This window comes from Lupinus angustifolius, chromosome LG19 (genome assembly GCF_001865875.1).
Source record: "Lupinus angustifolius cultivar Tanjil chromosome LG19, LupAngTanjil_v1.0, whole genome shotgun sequence".
Classification (NCBI taxonomy): domain Eukaryota; kingdom Viridiplantae; phylum Streptophyta; class Magnoliopsida; order Fabales; family Fabaceae; genus Lupinus; species Lupinus angustifolius.
The window spans coordinates 3,130,116-3,146,510 of record NC_032027.1 but is presented as its reverse complement, the minus strand read 5'-3'; the positions used below and the strand labels follow the sequence as shown (position 1 = coordinate 3,146,510).

The 16,395-nt window shown below is 31.4% G+C and overlaps 2 protein-coding genes and 1 non-coding gene across 4 annotated transcripts; 1 reads left to right on the top strand and 2 right to left on the bottom strand.

Moving 5' to 3' along the window:
* TRNAK-CUU lies at positions 585–657 on the top strand. Its single transcript has one exon. It is a non-coding gene; the product is annotated as a tRNA-Lys (tRNA).
* Positions 3,781–4,257, bottom strand: LOC109333910 (uncharacterized mitochondrial protein AtMg00810-like). The gene has a single exon (XM_019569492.1). The coding sequence runs from the start codon at positions 4,255–4,257 to the stop codon at positions 3,781–3,783; it is 477 nt and encodes a 158-aa protein (XP_019425037.1).
* Positions 12,279–15,665, bottom strand: LOC109334820 (guanylate kinase 2). 2 transcript variants are annotated; one of them, XM_019570782.1, is made up of 11 exons: positions 15,431–15,665; positions 14,909–14,945; positions 14,638–14,745; positions 14,421–14,494; positions 14,220–14,346; positions 13,730–14,092; positions 13,307–13,428; positions 13,092–13,227; positions 12,885–12,930; positions 12,684–12,789; positions 12,279–12,598 (listed from the first exon to the last, which is right to left on the bottom strand). In XM_019570782.1, the coding sequence occupies exons 2-11, from the start codon at positions 14,909–14,911 to the stop codon at positions 12,481–12,483; spliced, it is 1,203 nt and encodes a 400-aa protein (XP_019426327.1). In that variant the 5' UTR covers positions 14,912–14,945; positions 15,431–15,665; the 3' UTR covers positions 12,279–12,480. The 2 variants fall into 2 exon arrangements, with proteins under 2 accessions (XP_019426327.1, XP_019426328.1); XM_019570783.1 differs by lacking the exon at positions 14,421–14,494.

The following is a 16,395-nucleotide window of genomic DNA, read 5'->3' as shown; positions in this document are numbered from 1 at the left end:
TGCAACTTTAGCTACATACAGAAAAGGGAAAGTATAATTAGCGCTGTGATCTACCATTTATTTGAAATATTTATTTTAAAAGTTAACAATAATTAAATATCAATGATAGATTATATAATAATAATATATAAAACTTATACACTATCAATACATACATCTTTTTCTCATATTTTATTATATAAGCTACCGTTTGGCATTCAAAGAGAACAAAATAGAACGTGTCACTTTTTTTTCTTCAATTTTGGTAGAGAAACAAAATATCTATTTTTTAATTCCACATTCATTTCTTTACAAAATGATTGCAATATTTATGTACATTTGGTACATCATTTATTAATCATTTATATTATTTTTTTATAGAATTGATGATTATTAAAGATAAATGATAAGTACTTAAATGATAATATATAAAACTCATATACTATTAGTAGATACATTTTCTCTCTTATAAAATAACTTAAATATTAAATACAACTTTATAACTTGAATCCTTATTATTAGAATGAACTCGTTGTGACCTTGATGCACGTTGATGGAGCTCCAGATCTCAGATAAAGAACAACATAAACTAAAAGTAACAAATTGCCCGTCTGGCTCAGTTGGTAGAGCGCAAGGCTCTTAACCTTGTGGTCGTGGGTTCGAGCCCCACGGTGGGCGCTTTTTGTTTTTTCAAAAAAAGTTAACAATTTATACTTTTCTTACAACACTTTCTCAGGGAAAATGAAAAGCTTAAAAATAAAGTGTCACCAAGTTGTGTTATATAATATATAGAATAAAATAACCTTGTGCATAAAGGTGAAGTTCTGATTCATAGAGGAAAAAAGCTGGCCCAAGGGCCTCACAAGTTATTTTTCTATATGTTATCATGATTTGGTAAACCTTAGAATTAGAATAAAATTTAATTTCCTATGGTGGTAGTAGTTTGCCATAATATTATATCTTTTAAGATTTATCTAATATTTTATGCCAGAAGAAAAACTTTTCAATCTCTTAAATAGTTTTTTGCTTTTAAAAATTCTTTGATGCTTAGAATTAGAATATATATATATTTGGAATGATTGAGAATGATAAATTTGAGTCTTACAACCATATAGGGATGAGTAGAATTAAAAGTTAGTTAGTAGTTATACTCACATGATAATCATGTGTCATTTTTTTAATCTTAACCGTTCAAATAAGATACAATGATTTATAACTTATTCGCTATATATATTTGATGACTATATTATGATAGAGATAGTTCAACAGAAACCAAAGGGTCTTTTTCTTTGTCTACCTTTACATATTCAAACTCAGCTTTTCAACTAATTGTTGTGTTAAAGTGCTTAGTGAAAATCCATTTGAAGATTCACCTACTTGAGATAGCATCAGCTTCTACAAGAACTCAAATGAAATGGCAAAAACTTGAAGAAAAAAAGCAACAAAAATCAATGTCAATGCCTTCTGAATATGCTACTTCTTCTGATTCCAAAGAACTTGGTATTAAGAATGTTGAAGAGGATAATGAGGAAGGTGTTTGTTCAAGTGGTTGTGTTACACCAAAGGCTAAGAGGTTTAGAATACCAGAGGTTTTAACATGTCCACCAGCTCCAAAGAAAAGAAGGGTTATTTCCAAATACTCAGCAAAAAGATCAAGAAAGTTTTTTGCTTCACCTGATATAGAGTTATTCTTCTTTTCTGCACTCAGAAATGTATCTGCTTGAAGTTTTAATTCCAATTTGAGTGTGAACTTTTTTAGTTTAGTTTGTTTGTTTAGAGGGTGATTATGTTGTTTTATGATCAAAATTGTTGATCCTTTGAAGTGATAGATTTTATGGTAATTTTGTAGTATGCAATTATGTTATATGCTTAATATGCATGACTTTTTTTCTTCATTCTTGATGCTTCTCAAGTTTTGATTTTTTGTTTTCTGCTTTGAAGTTATGCTACTAATCTAGTAGTGTAAAGCATGGAACTTATTATATTTTGTATGCAAATTAGATTTATTTATCTTTCAATTAATTTGTATCTTAACTTTGATGTTCTTAGAATATGTCTTGCATGGATATATGTGCATAAATAAGGTCAATAATGCAATGTTCATGAATAACTTTGATGAAAACTAATTGTAATTCAAGTGAGAAGTGATTGATAACATCATAATCCATTAGTTTAACACAACTTTCAAAATACTTTGCAGGTTTATAGTATAAAGTATTAATAATGCTTAGAAGAAAAAGAAATGGTAACAAAACTCATACCTCCAATTAGGTTGAGAAGATGGAGTTATATAATAAGTTGATTAAAGTTCACAAATGAAGCTGATTAATTAATATTTACTTTGTTAGATTAATATGTTGATATATATATATATATATATATCACTCTTTCAAACGTTTAACTTATCTAATAAATGTACATTTGGTAGCTCTATTTGCTTGAATATGTTACCTAGATAGTGTGTTCATCACACAACACATAAAAAAGATAGGAAAAAGAAAAGAAAAAGCAGCTTTTGAAAGCTGAAGTAGTTAATGCTTTTGGGTATTCAATTTTTGGCCTTTAATCTATTTTCCTTTCTCCTTTTAACATGGATATTGATCAAATGCATTCCTCACATAAAGCATCTATAATCTTTTTTTATGCTAAGTCTTCTTTCTTATCATATAGATTCTTTATGCATTGCAAAATTTGTACTTAGATGTGTCCAGGCTACTTTATACGATTAAAGTTGCATGCATTTATTATATAAAGTTGGCATAAGCTGAAAATTAAAATTATTGCTATCATTATCATTGTGGCCCTTAGCTTTAGAAAAAGAATATAAAAATTGGAAATAAAAGTACTGCATATGCAGCTGCAAAATGAGAATCCAACGATGGAAAGCTTTGCCATGGAACATGTAACAAAAAAGTGATAATGTAGATAAATCATGCTAGTTTTGATTTATTATAGAGTATAAAATCTATGTAAGGATAATGTAAATATTTTTTTGCACTTTATGAATACACTACACCATTCACGGTTTATATTTGTATACTTAAAATTCAATAATAATTAAAATATGAATGACAAATAATATATCGATAATATAAAAACTCTTATAGTTTTGTATATATTATTTTCTTTACTATATGATTATGAGTTCATGGTCAAAATGCATGGTATCCTAAAGAGCACATGGAAAAGGAGAATACAATGAAGAAGCTTGAGTGGGTGGTAATCACTTTAATATGTTATTTTTGTTTGGATAGTTTGAGATGGAGAATTTTTTTTCTTTGCCTTTGAAATTTTTATATGATTGGATCATTTTTTTTTTTGCATAAAGCATTGTGTAAAGAGAATGACATCAACTAATTTGGATTCATATTTATAAACTACAATAATATAATATATCTTCATTTTCATCATCTTTAATTCTTAGAATCCATAGAGAAGAGAAATTTGAAAATGTATGAAGACATTTTCATTGAAATGAATGAGTTATCATACAAGAGTTCACAACTTACTATTTATAGTAGTTAGTTAACTAACTCCCCTAACAGATTTTTATAAAGGGAAAATAATGTAGAAAAGGCTATAACCAATGAACCAAAGCCTACATAATCAATATAATTGTAAACTAATCCAATCCATGAGAAGGATAGTAGAACCAGACGCCAAATAACACGAAACAACATCAATCAAGCATATAAACCAACATCCCCCTCAAGTTGGGTGGTGGAGAGAGCACAAACCCAACTTGGACACAAAAGACTGAAATGAGGCATGAGGCAAAGGTTTGGTGAATGCATCAGCCAACTAATCAGAGGAAGCAATGGGAAGAACGTGAATGAGACCATGTTGAATCTTCTCACGAATAACATGACAATCCACCTCAATATACTTGGATCTCTCATGAAAAACAGGATTGTGTGCAAAGTAAATGGCAGACCTGTTGTCACAATAAACTGAGGCAGGATTCAATAATGGAATATGCAGATCATTTAACAGATAGTTGAGCCACTGCAACTCATAAGCCAAGCTACCAAGATCCCTATACTTAGCCTCAGAAGATGACATGTTGATAGTGTTTTGTTTCTTGGACTTCCATGAAATGAGAGAAGAGCCAAGGAAAATACAGAAACTAGTGATGGACTTCCTAGTGTCCAAACAGCAGGCCCAATTTGAATCAGAAAAACCATTAAGCTTAAGAGAAGAGGTGGAAGAGAAGAAAAGCCCTTGAGTAGGAGAAGACTTCAAAGTGGAGTACTCTAAGAGCTTCCTTATAATGCACATCCATAGGCTTGCACAGGAAGAGGATGAGCTGTTGAACTGCATATGTTATGTCAAGCCTAGAAATAGTGAGATATAGTAATATCCCTACAAGCCTTCTGTAACACAGAACATCAGAGAAGGGAGTACCTTGTTCAAGCCGCAACTTAAGTGAGGGATTAAAAGGAATCTTGGCAGGTTTGGTAGCCAAGGAACCTGAGTCCTCAAGAAGAGATAAGGCATACTTTCTCTAGTTTAAGTGAATACCATCCTTCCTTCTAGCAATCTTAAGACCTAGAAAAAAACTGAGAGAGCCTAGATCCTTGATCTTGAAAGTATGGTCAAGAAATTGCTTAACTAACTGGATCTCATCAAGGTTATCTCCAACTAAGACCATATCATCCATATACACCAAGATGGCAGTGAAGGAAGTAGGAGCAGACTTAGTGAAAAGAGCTTGATCTGCTTGTGAGTGGGAATATCCCAAGGAGATCAAGGCAACAGAAATAGTGGTGTGTCATTCTCTGATTCCTTATTTCAAACCATAAAGGGACTTGTGGAGCTTGCAAACTTGATGAGGATTGTCAAGTGAGAGGCCTAGATGAGGTGACATATATACCTATTCATGCAAATCTCCATGGAGAAATGCATTGTTCACATCAAGTTGTTCTAAGAACCAACCCTTAATAGCATGTAGAGCCAAAACAGTCCTGAATGTGGTGATTTTGACCACAGGGAGAAAGTGTCAAAGAAATCCACACCTTCCAATTGAGTGTAGCCCTTAGCAACTAACCTGGCCTTATGCCTCTCAAGAGTCCCATCAGCATGAACCTTGGTTTTATACATCCATTTGCAGCCTATACGAACCTTCTTAGGGGGAAGGGAAACCAGAGACCAAGTGTTGTTTTGACTCAAGGCTAATAACACAACATCCATAGCTTCTCTCCAATGACTCAATTTAGTCTGCTTATAAGTTGTGGGATCAGGTGCACTAGAGATGATGACACAAAACTTCTTATAATCAGATGAACATCTAGAATAGTTCAAAATAGAGGACATGAGATAGAGGACCTTGGGTGAGGAATGTGTGGGATGAGCAATAGTATGAGCAAGAGTACAATGATAATCTTGCAGATGAGAAGGTGGTCTTCTCTGTCTAGTGGACTATCTAGGAGGAAGAACACTTGAAGAAGAAGTTGTGTGTGACTCAGGTGTAGAGGGAGATTGAGACTCAGAAGATGTGTTTGACTCAGAAAAAGTGTTTAACTCGGGTGTAGGGATTGTGTTTGACTTAAGAAAAGTGTGACCAATAACTAGAGGGACAGAAGAGGGAGACTCAGGTGTATGGTTTAGAGGACTAGATGAAGAAATGGACAAAGGGAAGACAGCTTCATAGAACACAATATCCCTAGATAAGAGGATTTCATTAGACACCAAGTCATAAAGGATAAAACCCTTAGTGCCATCTTTGTAACCTAGAAACATACATTTTCTAGCCCTTGGGTCAAGTTTACCCCTCCCTACAGCAAGGGTGCTAGCATAAGCTAGACAACCAAAGACCTTTAATGACTCTAAAGTAGGTAATGAGCCATAAAGAAACTGATATGGACTTGAGTTTTTCAATGGAGGACTAGGCAATCTATTGATAATATGGACAACATGTTGTATAGAAAAATTCCAAAGAGTGGAGGGTAAATGAGATTGAAAGAAAATGGCTCTAGCAACATTGAGAATATGTTGGTGTTTCCTTGCAACCATCCTATTTTGTTGGGCTGTGGCCACACAAGATCTCTGATGCAAGATTCCCTTAGAAGAGAAGAAATCATGCATCAAGAACTCAACTCCATTATCACTCCTAAGATATTGTAATTTAGTATTGAATTGAGTCTCAACAAAATTAACAAAATTGGTGATATGTTGTATGGTTTCACTCTTGTTTTTCATTAGGATTACCCAAGTAAATCTTGTAAAGTCATCAACTAAAGTAAGGAAATAATTGTGGCCCAAAAGAGAAGTGGTTGAATAGGGGCCCCATATATCAGCATGTAACAACTAAAAACTTTTATTAGAATGAGTATTGCTATTACAAAAAGGTAACCTATTTTGTCTAGAAGTATGACAGACATCACAAGGAATATGTGTTTCATTACATAAGGAATAAAATAAAAATGACTAGACAAGGTCTTAATCAGAGATAATGGAGCATGTCCAAGTCTGAGATACCACAAATTAAACTCATTGGTGTGACTAGAAGATGAGTGTGAGACAGAAATGAAAGAATGTACTTTATGCAAGAGATTGATAACAAACAACCCTTATTTTAGGCTAGTTGTACCAATCACTTTCTTGGAAATACTTTGTACAATGGTACGAGAGTTGAGATGAAAGATTAGCTGACATTTTCCTAACTACATGAATGAGTTATCATACAAGAGTTCACAATTTACTATTTATAGTAGTTGGTTAACTAACTTCCCCAACAGATTTCTATAAAGGAAAAATAATGTAGAAAAGGCTATAAACAATGATCAATGCGTACATAATCAATATAATTATAAACTAATCCAATCCATGAGAAGGATAGTCGAACTAGATGCCAAACAACATGAAACAACATCAATCAAGCATATAAACCAACATTAATTAAAGTCTGATTAAACTAAAAAAAGTAATGATGGTATCAAATCATGATTTTAGTTGTTGGAAGAGATAAAATTTTAGGAGAGAGAATAAATAATTAAATTCTTGTAAAAGTATTTTTTTTATATGAAAATGATAGATGAGGGTAGATTTGGAAAGCACCATAAAACAAATAAATTTATGAAAATGAAGAGATAAAAATTTAGGAGTGAGAATAAATAATTAAATTCTTGTATATTTTTTTTATGAAAATGATAGATAAGGGTAGATTTGGAAAGCACCATAAAACAAATAAATGGAATGTGTTAACAATAACAAGTATGTTGGAGTGCTAATAACCTCACACTAAAAAATATATAATAAAAAAAGAAATCCACATATCTGGAAAACAAAACAGAGTAATTTAAATAAATATGATATTTTATAAACTTTTTTATATCCATATTTTTGTGTGTGAAAGAAAGAAGGCTAAACAAACTTTTTTGTATTAACAAAACAAGTTTGAGAACGAAGGTGTGTCCCATTTGATCTTCAAGGTCAAAGTTTGATTTCTACGAGCAACACTTATTGGAAAAAATAACTACAATCTCTAAAATGGATTACTTCATTACCAAAAAAAGTGAGAGGTTACTCTTGATAATATAAAAGAACAAGTTTGAGATATACTATTTGGACCCAAATTTATAGATTTGGATGTTAAACTTTTTCAAAAATCCCTTGATATCTTTAGTTTTATTTCCCTCCTATAATCTTTTCTTTTCTTATAACTCATATATACTAACTCTTATATTCTAAAATCCCACTAACTCCATGTTCTATATTTTTCAAAGTCACCATTAACTTCTTTATTTTTCAAAACAACACAAACATAAGTTATTCTCTATTCTTCAAAACACCACACACTTACACTATTCTCTATTCTTTAAACTCACCAACATTCTTATCAAACCCCACACACCTATGAAGAATGATTCTCTTCATTAATATACAAGTGCATGTTTCTCTTTGTTTTTAATATCAAAACTGTTATTTCATTATAATTAAAATGACAAATTTGTCATTAAAAATTGTATTTTCCTTTATTTTTTGAAATATTTATCTCTCCATTAATAAAGAGAATCCTAACTCCACACCTACATCTCCATCGTGCAAGGGCACCATAAGTTCATCCATCAACTTAACACTGTCACTAAAAGATGAATAGAACTCATTTTGATTCATATATTTTATTCTCTATAAGACTTATGGGCCTTCTTTGAATAGAACTTTGCCACCTTTGATACATTATATTATGTACTTTTCTGGTTGATGATTATAGACCGAAGTGAACCATCAAAATAATAATATTCGAGGTTCAGTTTGCTTCAGTTGCGTCTATAAAATGATAAATATATGCGGTTTATGTTCTCTTTGCATGCTTGTACTTTGGTCCTTTTAAGGAGGTTTGTTATATTCATGATAAAAAAAACATGAGTAATTTTTAAGGTAACTTAATTGTTATACACTGTTTATAGGCCAAACTTATGACTCTCAATTATGAATTTAAAATCTGTGCATTGATATTATAAAGTTTTGTACATTGTATATCATTTCCTATTGATTTATATCAATGATAGATGATTTACTAATAATATAAAAAACACTTATATTATCAATGTATAAATATTAAATTTTGGGCTAAAATATGAATAGTTTAATTTGATAAATAGACAAATAGTTAATCACATCATATTTAGTTGAATTAGTTGGATAAATAATTAGTGAATTAATGTTTAATGATATCTATCTCATTGTATAAAGTTAAAAACGTACCTAATGATCTAGATAATTAAATATATATAATTTTTATATTTCAATTTTGTCCTTTAATACTACTATATAAGTGTAATTTACTCTAACTAAAATTTTCACCACAATCATAGACTAATGTCCTATATAGACATGGTAACTTATATTTATGAATATAAGAAATAATATATCTTTCTATAAAACTAGTATATAATTTTTTTATCCACATAAATATGATATATATATTGTTCGTAAACTAATCAGAATATTACAACCTTATAATATAACATTTATGTAGGAAGATTTATATACTAATTTTATAAAAATCTATATTATGCTTCTATATTTATATCATTTTTACTTTTAGCTGAACTTTTATCTAATTTTGCACACAAAATAGAATTCAAATTTTGTACGCTTGTGAGGATTTTATCCCAATCAAGTTCTTAACATATATCTAATTATAGTATATTTATAAACTCTCAAGCTAACATGAGACTCTCTTTTTTTTTTAAAAGTCAATTATTTTGAATTAATATTCAACACAAGGTACTAAATTTGAGTCTTTCAAATGAAAAAAAGATGGAAATTTTAATTCTCTTAATCCTTAAATAAATTTTTCCTGGAAAAAATATTTTGAAAAATGAATTTTCTTAACTCAGCTTAATAGATGCCTAATATAATTTTCAGATGGACAACTATTTTCTTCTTATTCTAATCATAATATATAATAATGTGAAAAAATTTAGACCTTGCACTTGCAAATGTTCCTAGATGAAGTTAGAATACATGCTCCTATGGCTTATGCCCCCACCTCATGGAGTTTGGCTCGAATCAACGGTCCAGATTTAAAATTGATATTTAATTTAATTTTAAAAAATTACAAAAATAAATCAAACACAAAACCCGGATGAAGGAAGAGGAAGAAAATATTTTCACCATTGCATTCATTCCTCAAGCGTTGTTGTTGCATAAGCCACCTCCACATCCCTTCTCACCACCACTTTTTCTCCAACGAGTCACTATCTCCTCCACTTCTTTATGTTCCCCTCCATAAATTTTAGTTCAAAATATAGATTGAACTTCAAAATATTCATTCTGGATTTGTCTAATTTAGTACACATAAACATGTTTTCTTGTGTGCACCATATGTTTGACAAAATGTTTTAATAAAAGTTGTGTTTGAGAAAATGACTACAAAGCTTCTATTATATATCATCACAGTGAATATAGAGGAGGTAGTGACTCGCTGGAGAAGAAGTGATGAGAAGGGATGTGGAGGTGGCTGTGCAACAACAACACATGAGGAATGAGTGCAATAGTGAAAAGGTTTTCTCCCTTTTCCTTCATCCAGTTTCTGTATTTGCTTTACTTTTGTGATTTTTTTAAATTAAATTAAATATTAAGTTTAAATCTGTGCCATTAATTTGTTTTTAGACACATGGCATAATCTCTTCTAGTAGGCCTCTCTAGTATAGGAGAGGAGCTAGACTTGAGAGCGAACAAAGATTCTCTCCATTAATGGAGAAGCAAGTGCATATTTTTGCACTTGTTTTTAGTGACAAAAATATAATTTTATTATAATATGTGTTACTGGAAATTGCATTTTCCTTTATTTTTTGAAGTATTTGTCTCTCTATTAATGGAGAGAATCTTAACTCGGTTAGAGCATGTACATGGAAGAATAAAACTTTATGGTTTCATGTAATAGTTTATGATTTATTATATTTATCATAAATTAAGAAAATATATATGTTTTTCTATTCCATTCGTGAATCATTATTCATTACTATTATTATTATTGTAATTTTATGTTTTATAAGTTTTGGCTTTCTTCTCCTTTTTGATCTCTTTGAAAAAATAAGAACAAAACAAGAATATCACCTAAATAATGCTTTTGAAAATAAGAATGACTTAGATGATGAAGAAGCATGAGAATATTATTATTTGCTGAACCCTTGTGCTGGCTCTATATATGTCTGTGTCAAAATCCACTTTACTATTCAAAAGTCACAAATGAAAACTGCATTAGAGAACATTGCCAATTATTCTCTTCTCTTTATATGTACCCCAAACTAATAAGATGGATTTGACTAGAAAACGTGTCTATGGTTTAATTTAGGAAAGCATTTTTGTTATACATGATACTCAAATCCTTAATAATTATAGTGATTGGTTAGGGATGGAGATCGGTATGTTGGGAACATATCTTTTGTCCTATAAAGTGTGTCATTCTATGTGTTATCAGTTGTGATTGGTCAGAAAAATATTTAAATTTCAACTTAAATACATTATTTTCAACCGATCACATCAAATAGTAATTATAGTTATACTTTTTTGAACATAACATATACTACCGGTATGTTGGGTTCTACTATGCCCCTTGATGGTTTGATCTTTCTGGAATCTAATATGGTTAGGCTTTTTTTTTCCGATATGGTTAAAATTGATTTGGAAATAACTTAAGTTTTAAACTGATTTTAGATTGTTAAGATAGCAAATTAGTGTTTGGTTAAGGTTCAAAACTGTTGTAAACCAGTTTTTAGTCCAAACCCACTTACAATATAAATAAAAGATGATTTAAAAATTGAACTGGTTTTAAAATTGATTATAAACTTGAACTAGTTCTAAAACCTGAACCAAATAGTTTAAAATTGATTTGGCTTAAGAAATGTTTTGAATAAAATGTTTTGTTGGTTGAATTTGGTTTATGATTTAGTATATTGGTTTTTAACAACGTTTTTGTAACACACCTAATATTACTAAGTGCTATCCTCCTTAATTTAAACCAGAATTTCAATTTTTTTTATTGTCGGTGGATAATGATCATGATTAGGAGGATGTACAAAAACAAGGTTTTCTTTAATGGATGAGGATCTGATGTCCCCAACCATGTCTCCAATCACGTCCCTGACCAATCACAATAAAACAAAATTAATAAAGTTATAAATATTTAATTTTTTAACTGACGTGACATAATAGGATTGGTCTGGGACAGAGTTTAGGACAGAAAATCATTGTCCCTCTTTAATTTTGTTTTCTACAACAATATGACAAGTGGAATGCTTTATATGACTACAACATCCTAACATAGGACATAAGTTTAGTTCTAGGTTCCATCATGGTCATATCAAAATGTTGATGGCCTAACTTTCTCAAATAAAATTTCTACATGGACAAAACACGTCACCCACCATAATTCCAAAATATAAGCTTTGGAGATTCCAATTAGACAATAATTCACAAAGAGGATAATATTTCCTTTGTTGTATCATATCATTGTTATTTGAGAGCATCTACAAATAACAAATTAGATCCAAGTTGAATCTCATAATCCTAATATTTTTTTAGTAATACCTAAGGTGTTTGGTGACTAATTTATAAAGACTAATCCACAATGATCCTAATCTGACTCAGTTTATTTCTACCCTTAGTTATAAAGACTAATGGCAAGTTAAATGTTTGGTAGGATATTATCATGAGTTACGATCACAATACGTAAGATTTCGATCTTGTCAAATACGTGCTTTTAAGTTTTATCCAAAAAAGAACTCTGCACAAAATAGATAAACTGCAACCATGTTTTATTTGCCTTGTTAAAATATACTAAGAAGCAGTAATCAAAATTCATCTAATTGCTTGAGTCGGGAATAATAATGATGTAGTAGTCAATAATCCTAAAGGCGTAGTACGATTTCCATAACAATTAAAGAACCCCACAAGAAGGAAAGAACAAGATATAAATAAAAAATATGTTTAAGACATGAATCTAATGCATGATCACTTGTCCCAAGTTAGTCGACAAAAGTTCATTGAATGTTAGCTAAACTGATCCATCCCGGTCAAACCATCTGAAAATGAGCTTACGGCTTGAAAATCTAACCGTCTTGTCCGTCCGGGTGCGCCGCCTTTTAGCGAGGACACATCCAACATGATCCTGATAAAGCCAAGTAGTATACAAAGTTATTACTCAACTCACTCTTTGATGCTAAATTAAGTAATGTGTTCACAAGAAGACTTACAGATTCTTGGATTCCTTTTCTAGTTCTGAAGACATGCAGTTTATGATGATCTTGTCATCTATCTTTGACAATGAGTGGTTCATTGGTAGAATGATCTCTCTAGGTGCTGAATTGACAGATTAAACACACAAGTTTCTCTCCATGATCATTGAAAATTGTGGAACTAAAGATCAAGTTTATCTATTGCACCAAAATTCTTACCTGATTTAGGTGAGGCAGTGACAAAACCATCTAGGCCCAATAATTTCTGCACCAATGAATATTTTTGCATCAGCATAATTAAGGCTTAAGAACTTATCTCAAAGGTTAGTTTCATAGCAACATTGGTAGGTAAATCTTGGTCAAAGAAGAACAAAAAATAATAAACTTCTCAAAGATGCAGTTAGTTTTTGCTTTAGCACTAGTTACCTTAAGTTTCTCGTAACACTCCTCAAGGTTGTCATTGTATAGGATGAAATCGAATATCTTAGACGAATTCCCTTGCTCAATCTCAGCCTCAGCATTTCGAAGTCGTTTCAGGACCTGTTCCTCTGTCTCTGTCCCTCTGGTTCCAAAGCATCGAGTTTAGCACGAAATCGTACAATGTTTGAGGATTAAAATGACACTATATAGCTATTACTCACCTGCCACGGAGGCGCTTCTCCAAATCTTCCATTGACGGGGGACAGATAAATATGAATATGGCTTCAAGAGAACTAGCCCTCACAGATCTTGCCCCTTGAACATCAATGTCAAGTATACATCTCTGAATCAACAAAAAAATATTTCATTATCTTAGATGGGTGGCCCAATGCACGAGACTCCCGCTTAGTGAGGCTAGGCGAGGGTAAATGTTTGCAACCTTACCCGCACAAGTGGAGGGTAATTTGTCAATAATATTTCAGGTCTTTATAAGAGTTTGTAAAAACTAATCGATTATAAGGACAACTGCTAGGGTAAAAAACTGTTTGTTATATAAATAAACCCTTCGGTTGCAGTTTAATGTTCTAAATACCCATGCTTCGAGTAAAATGTGTTAGAATACTATTTTAGTAGAAGAAACTTACTTTCCCTGCATCTGCTACCACTTCAACAGCCTCAACACTGGTCCCATATAGATTTCCATGAACAGAAGCAAACTCAAGAAATTTTCCATCCTTAATCTCTTTCTCCATTACACTCTTCTCGGTAAAATGGTAATGGACCCCATCTTTCTCCATATTTCTTGGAGCACGGGTGGTGTGGCTCACAGAAAAACCAAACATTGATGGGAATTCCTTCATGAGCATTGATATCAATGTTCCTTTACCTACTCCAGAAGGACCACTAATAACAATAGGCTTTTCAGCATTGCCTGTCACACCCTTACTCCAAACAACAACCGCATTCCCGAAATTATTTTGCAGTTGCCTAACATATTGTGTGTCAAACTGCGAAAAATGAGAAAATGAAAATTTAGCATACATTAGGCATTTTTAGAGATATCTACTATTGTTTCAAAGCCTACATGCACATCAAAAAGTCCTTTACTATTAGATTAATATGCAAAACACCAACCTCCAAAAACCATATTTGATCATCTGGTTTAGAACCCTTCTTAAGAATTAGTATCCGATCTTTCAAAAGCACGGCTGAGTGGCCTTTGCATGACAAGGGTTTGATGCCATGCACAGTGGGATGAACCCTGAAATTTAAAATGGAGATCAGCAACAAAAACTTAAGAGAGGCAACTATGGTGCTAAGAAACCTTCAACTAACCATTCGCCACGACTACGGTCAAAAATTTGAACTTCAATGGACAAAGTTCCATCATCAGCTCCACCAATGACATACTGTCAAACAAAATGGAGGCCCACTTTTGTTTTAGGCAGAAGATTCACTAGGTACTAAACTACTAACTAATCTAATGAATGATAAAGAACATATAATATATATAGATAATCTTCATAGCATGTTGTATAAATTATAATCATACCGTTTTGTCACCAATGGTAGTAGTTGTTTTGCAAGTTCCATTTTTCAATTCAAAGCCATTGAGAGGCTCATTTTGCAAGTCATCAACAAGGAATGCTGGTGCCTCTCCCTAGTGAACACAACCAAAGATATATTATGATGCATAAAAGCAAAACCTTTTGGTCCAAAATTGAACATCATGATCTAACTACATTCTCCGAGAAACTATACATTCTTGTAAATTGTAAACATTCTATAACCCTCAATGTGATATAAGGGGAAAAGGGGTTTACCATAGAGTTATGTATTCCTGGAATCTTGAATTAAATCCTGATCAAAAAGCATAAACAAATATGAAATCAAGCCACCAAAATATGCAAAAATTGTAAATAACTTAGAGAACATAAATTCCCTTCAAAATAGTAGACATTACAAGCTGTGATGTTAAAGTAACAAAGCCAATATATTCTAATGAGATTTACATATAGATCAGCCCAGATTCCATTAACTTCAATGAAAATAAAACCTGCAGATTTATAAGACAAAAACTCACCAAAATTTGTTTTTTATTCAACACATATCCCTGATCCCTCATAATAATAAAAATTGGAAGAAAATTAACAAAATTTCTTCACAATTTGACTTCCAGCATGAAAATTCAAACGAAAAAATGAATCTTTAAAAGTGGGGTAAGAATAAAATGAAGCGAAGTACACGCAATCAGAAGAAACAAAGGAAACAGAAGAAAACCCAGATCGCAATAGGTAAAAAGTTAAAATCTTGAACAAAATTGAGAGCACCAATGTTGATGATACCTTAGCAAAGAGAATCTGTTTTGGCTATGAAAAATGTAGTGTTTTGATGAGAAGCTTAGAATGAAAGAAAGGTTAGAGTTGATGATGAAAATAGAAGAATGAAGAAAAAGAGAATGGAGAGAAAAGGGTGAGAGAAAAAGTGAAGAAGGAATTCATATTTGTAGGCAGAAAACAAGAAAAGTGGTGGCGGCTTTCTTTCTTCACAAACCAAACAAGTTGAAGGGAAAGGGCTTTCATTTTCTTACCTGGGGTGCTTATCAACCTTCTTCTTCTTTCTCTCTTCTTCCTATACTACCCCTTTTCTTAACCCTTCTATAAGGGTAAAACAGTCAAATAAAATGATGTTAAATACTCATATAACATTTTCATTTAACACTTGTGTAACTGAATCAAAAAAATAAAAATAACTTTCACCCATGCAATGGCCTAAATAATCATAAAAATCGATAAAAATAACATTTATCTTTCTTTTTTCTATTATGCAATTTTATTTTGTTGATGTTAACTCTCTCAAATTTTCAATACGTGTATTATTATAGCATGAAAAGTGAAAACAATCATGTTATTATTCAAAAAATATTTAGCTGTGAAATATTTATAATGAATAACTCTAATTTATAGTTTTTTGAGTCATACTTGTCAGACTTTAATCCCAATAAGATGATTGCAAAAAAATCCAATACCCCAATGATGACGCCAACTTTCATGCACACTTGGCTAATAATGAGCATACGCAGGAATCTTCTATTTTTTCGGTGATCAAGACTTTGACCAGGTAGTGTGAGACACAATCATATATTTTGTCCTAAAAATGTAGCATAAATAAATGATATATAAAATGATACATTTTTTGAGACAAAAAATATATTTAGTCCTACTTTATTTTTTCCTTAAAATGTTAGTTTTGTTTGATATGAGGGTCTTTAAAGTGAGTATATACTTTTATTTTAAGAATAAATATATAT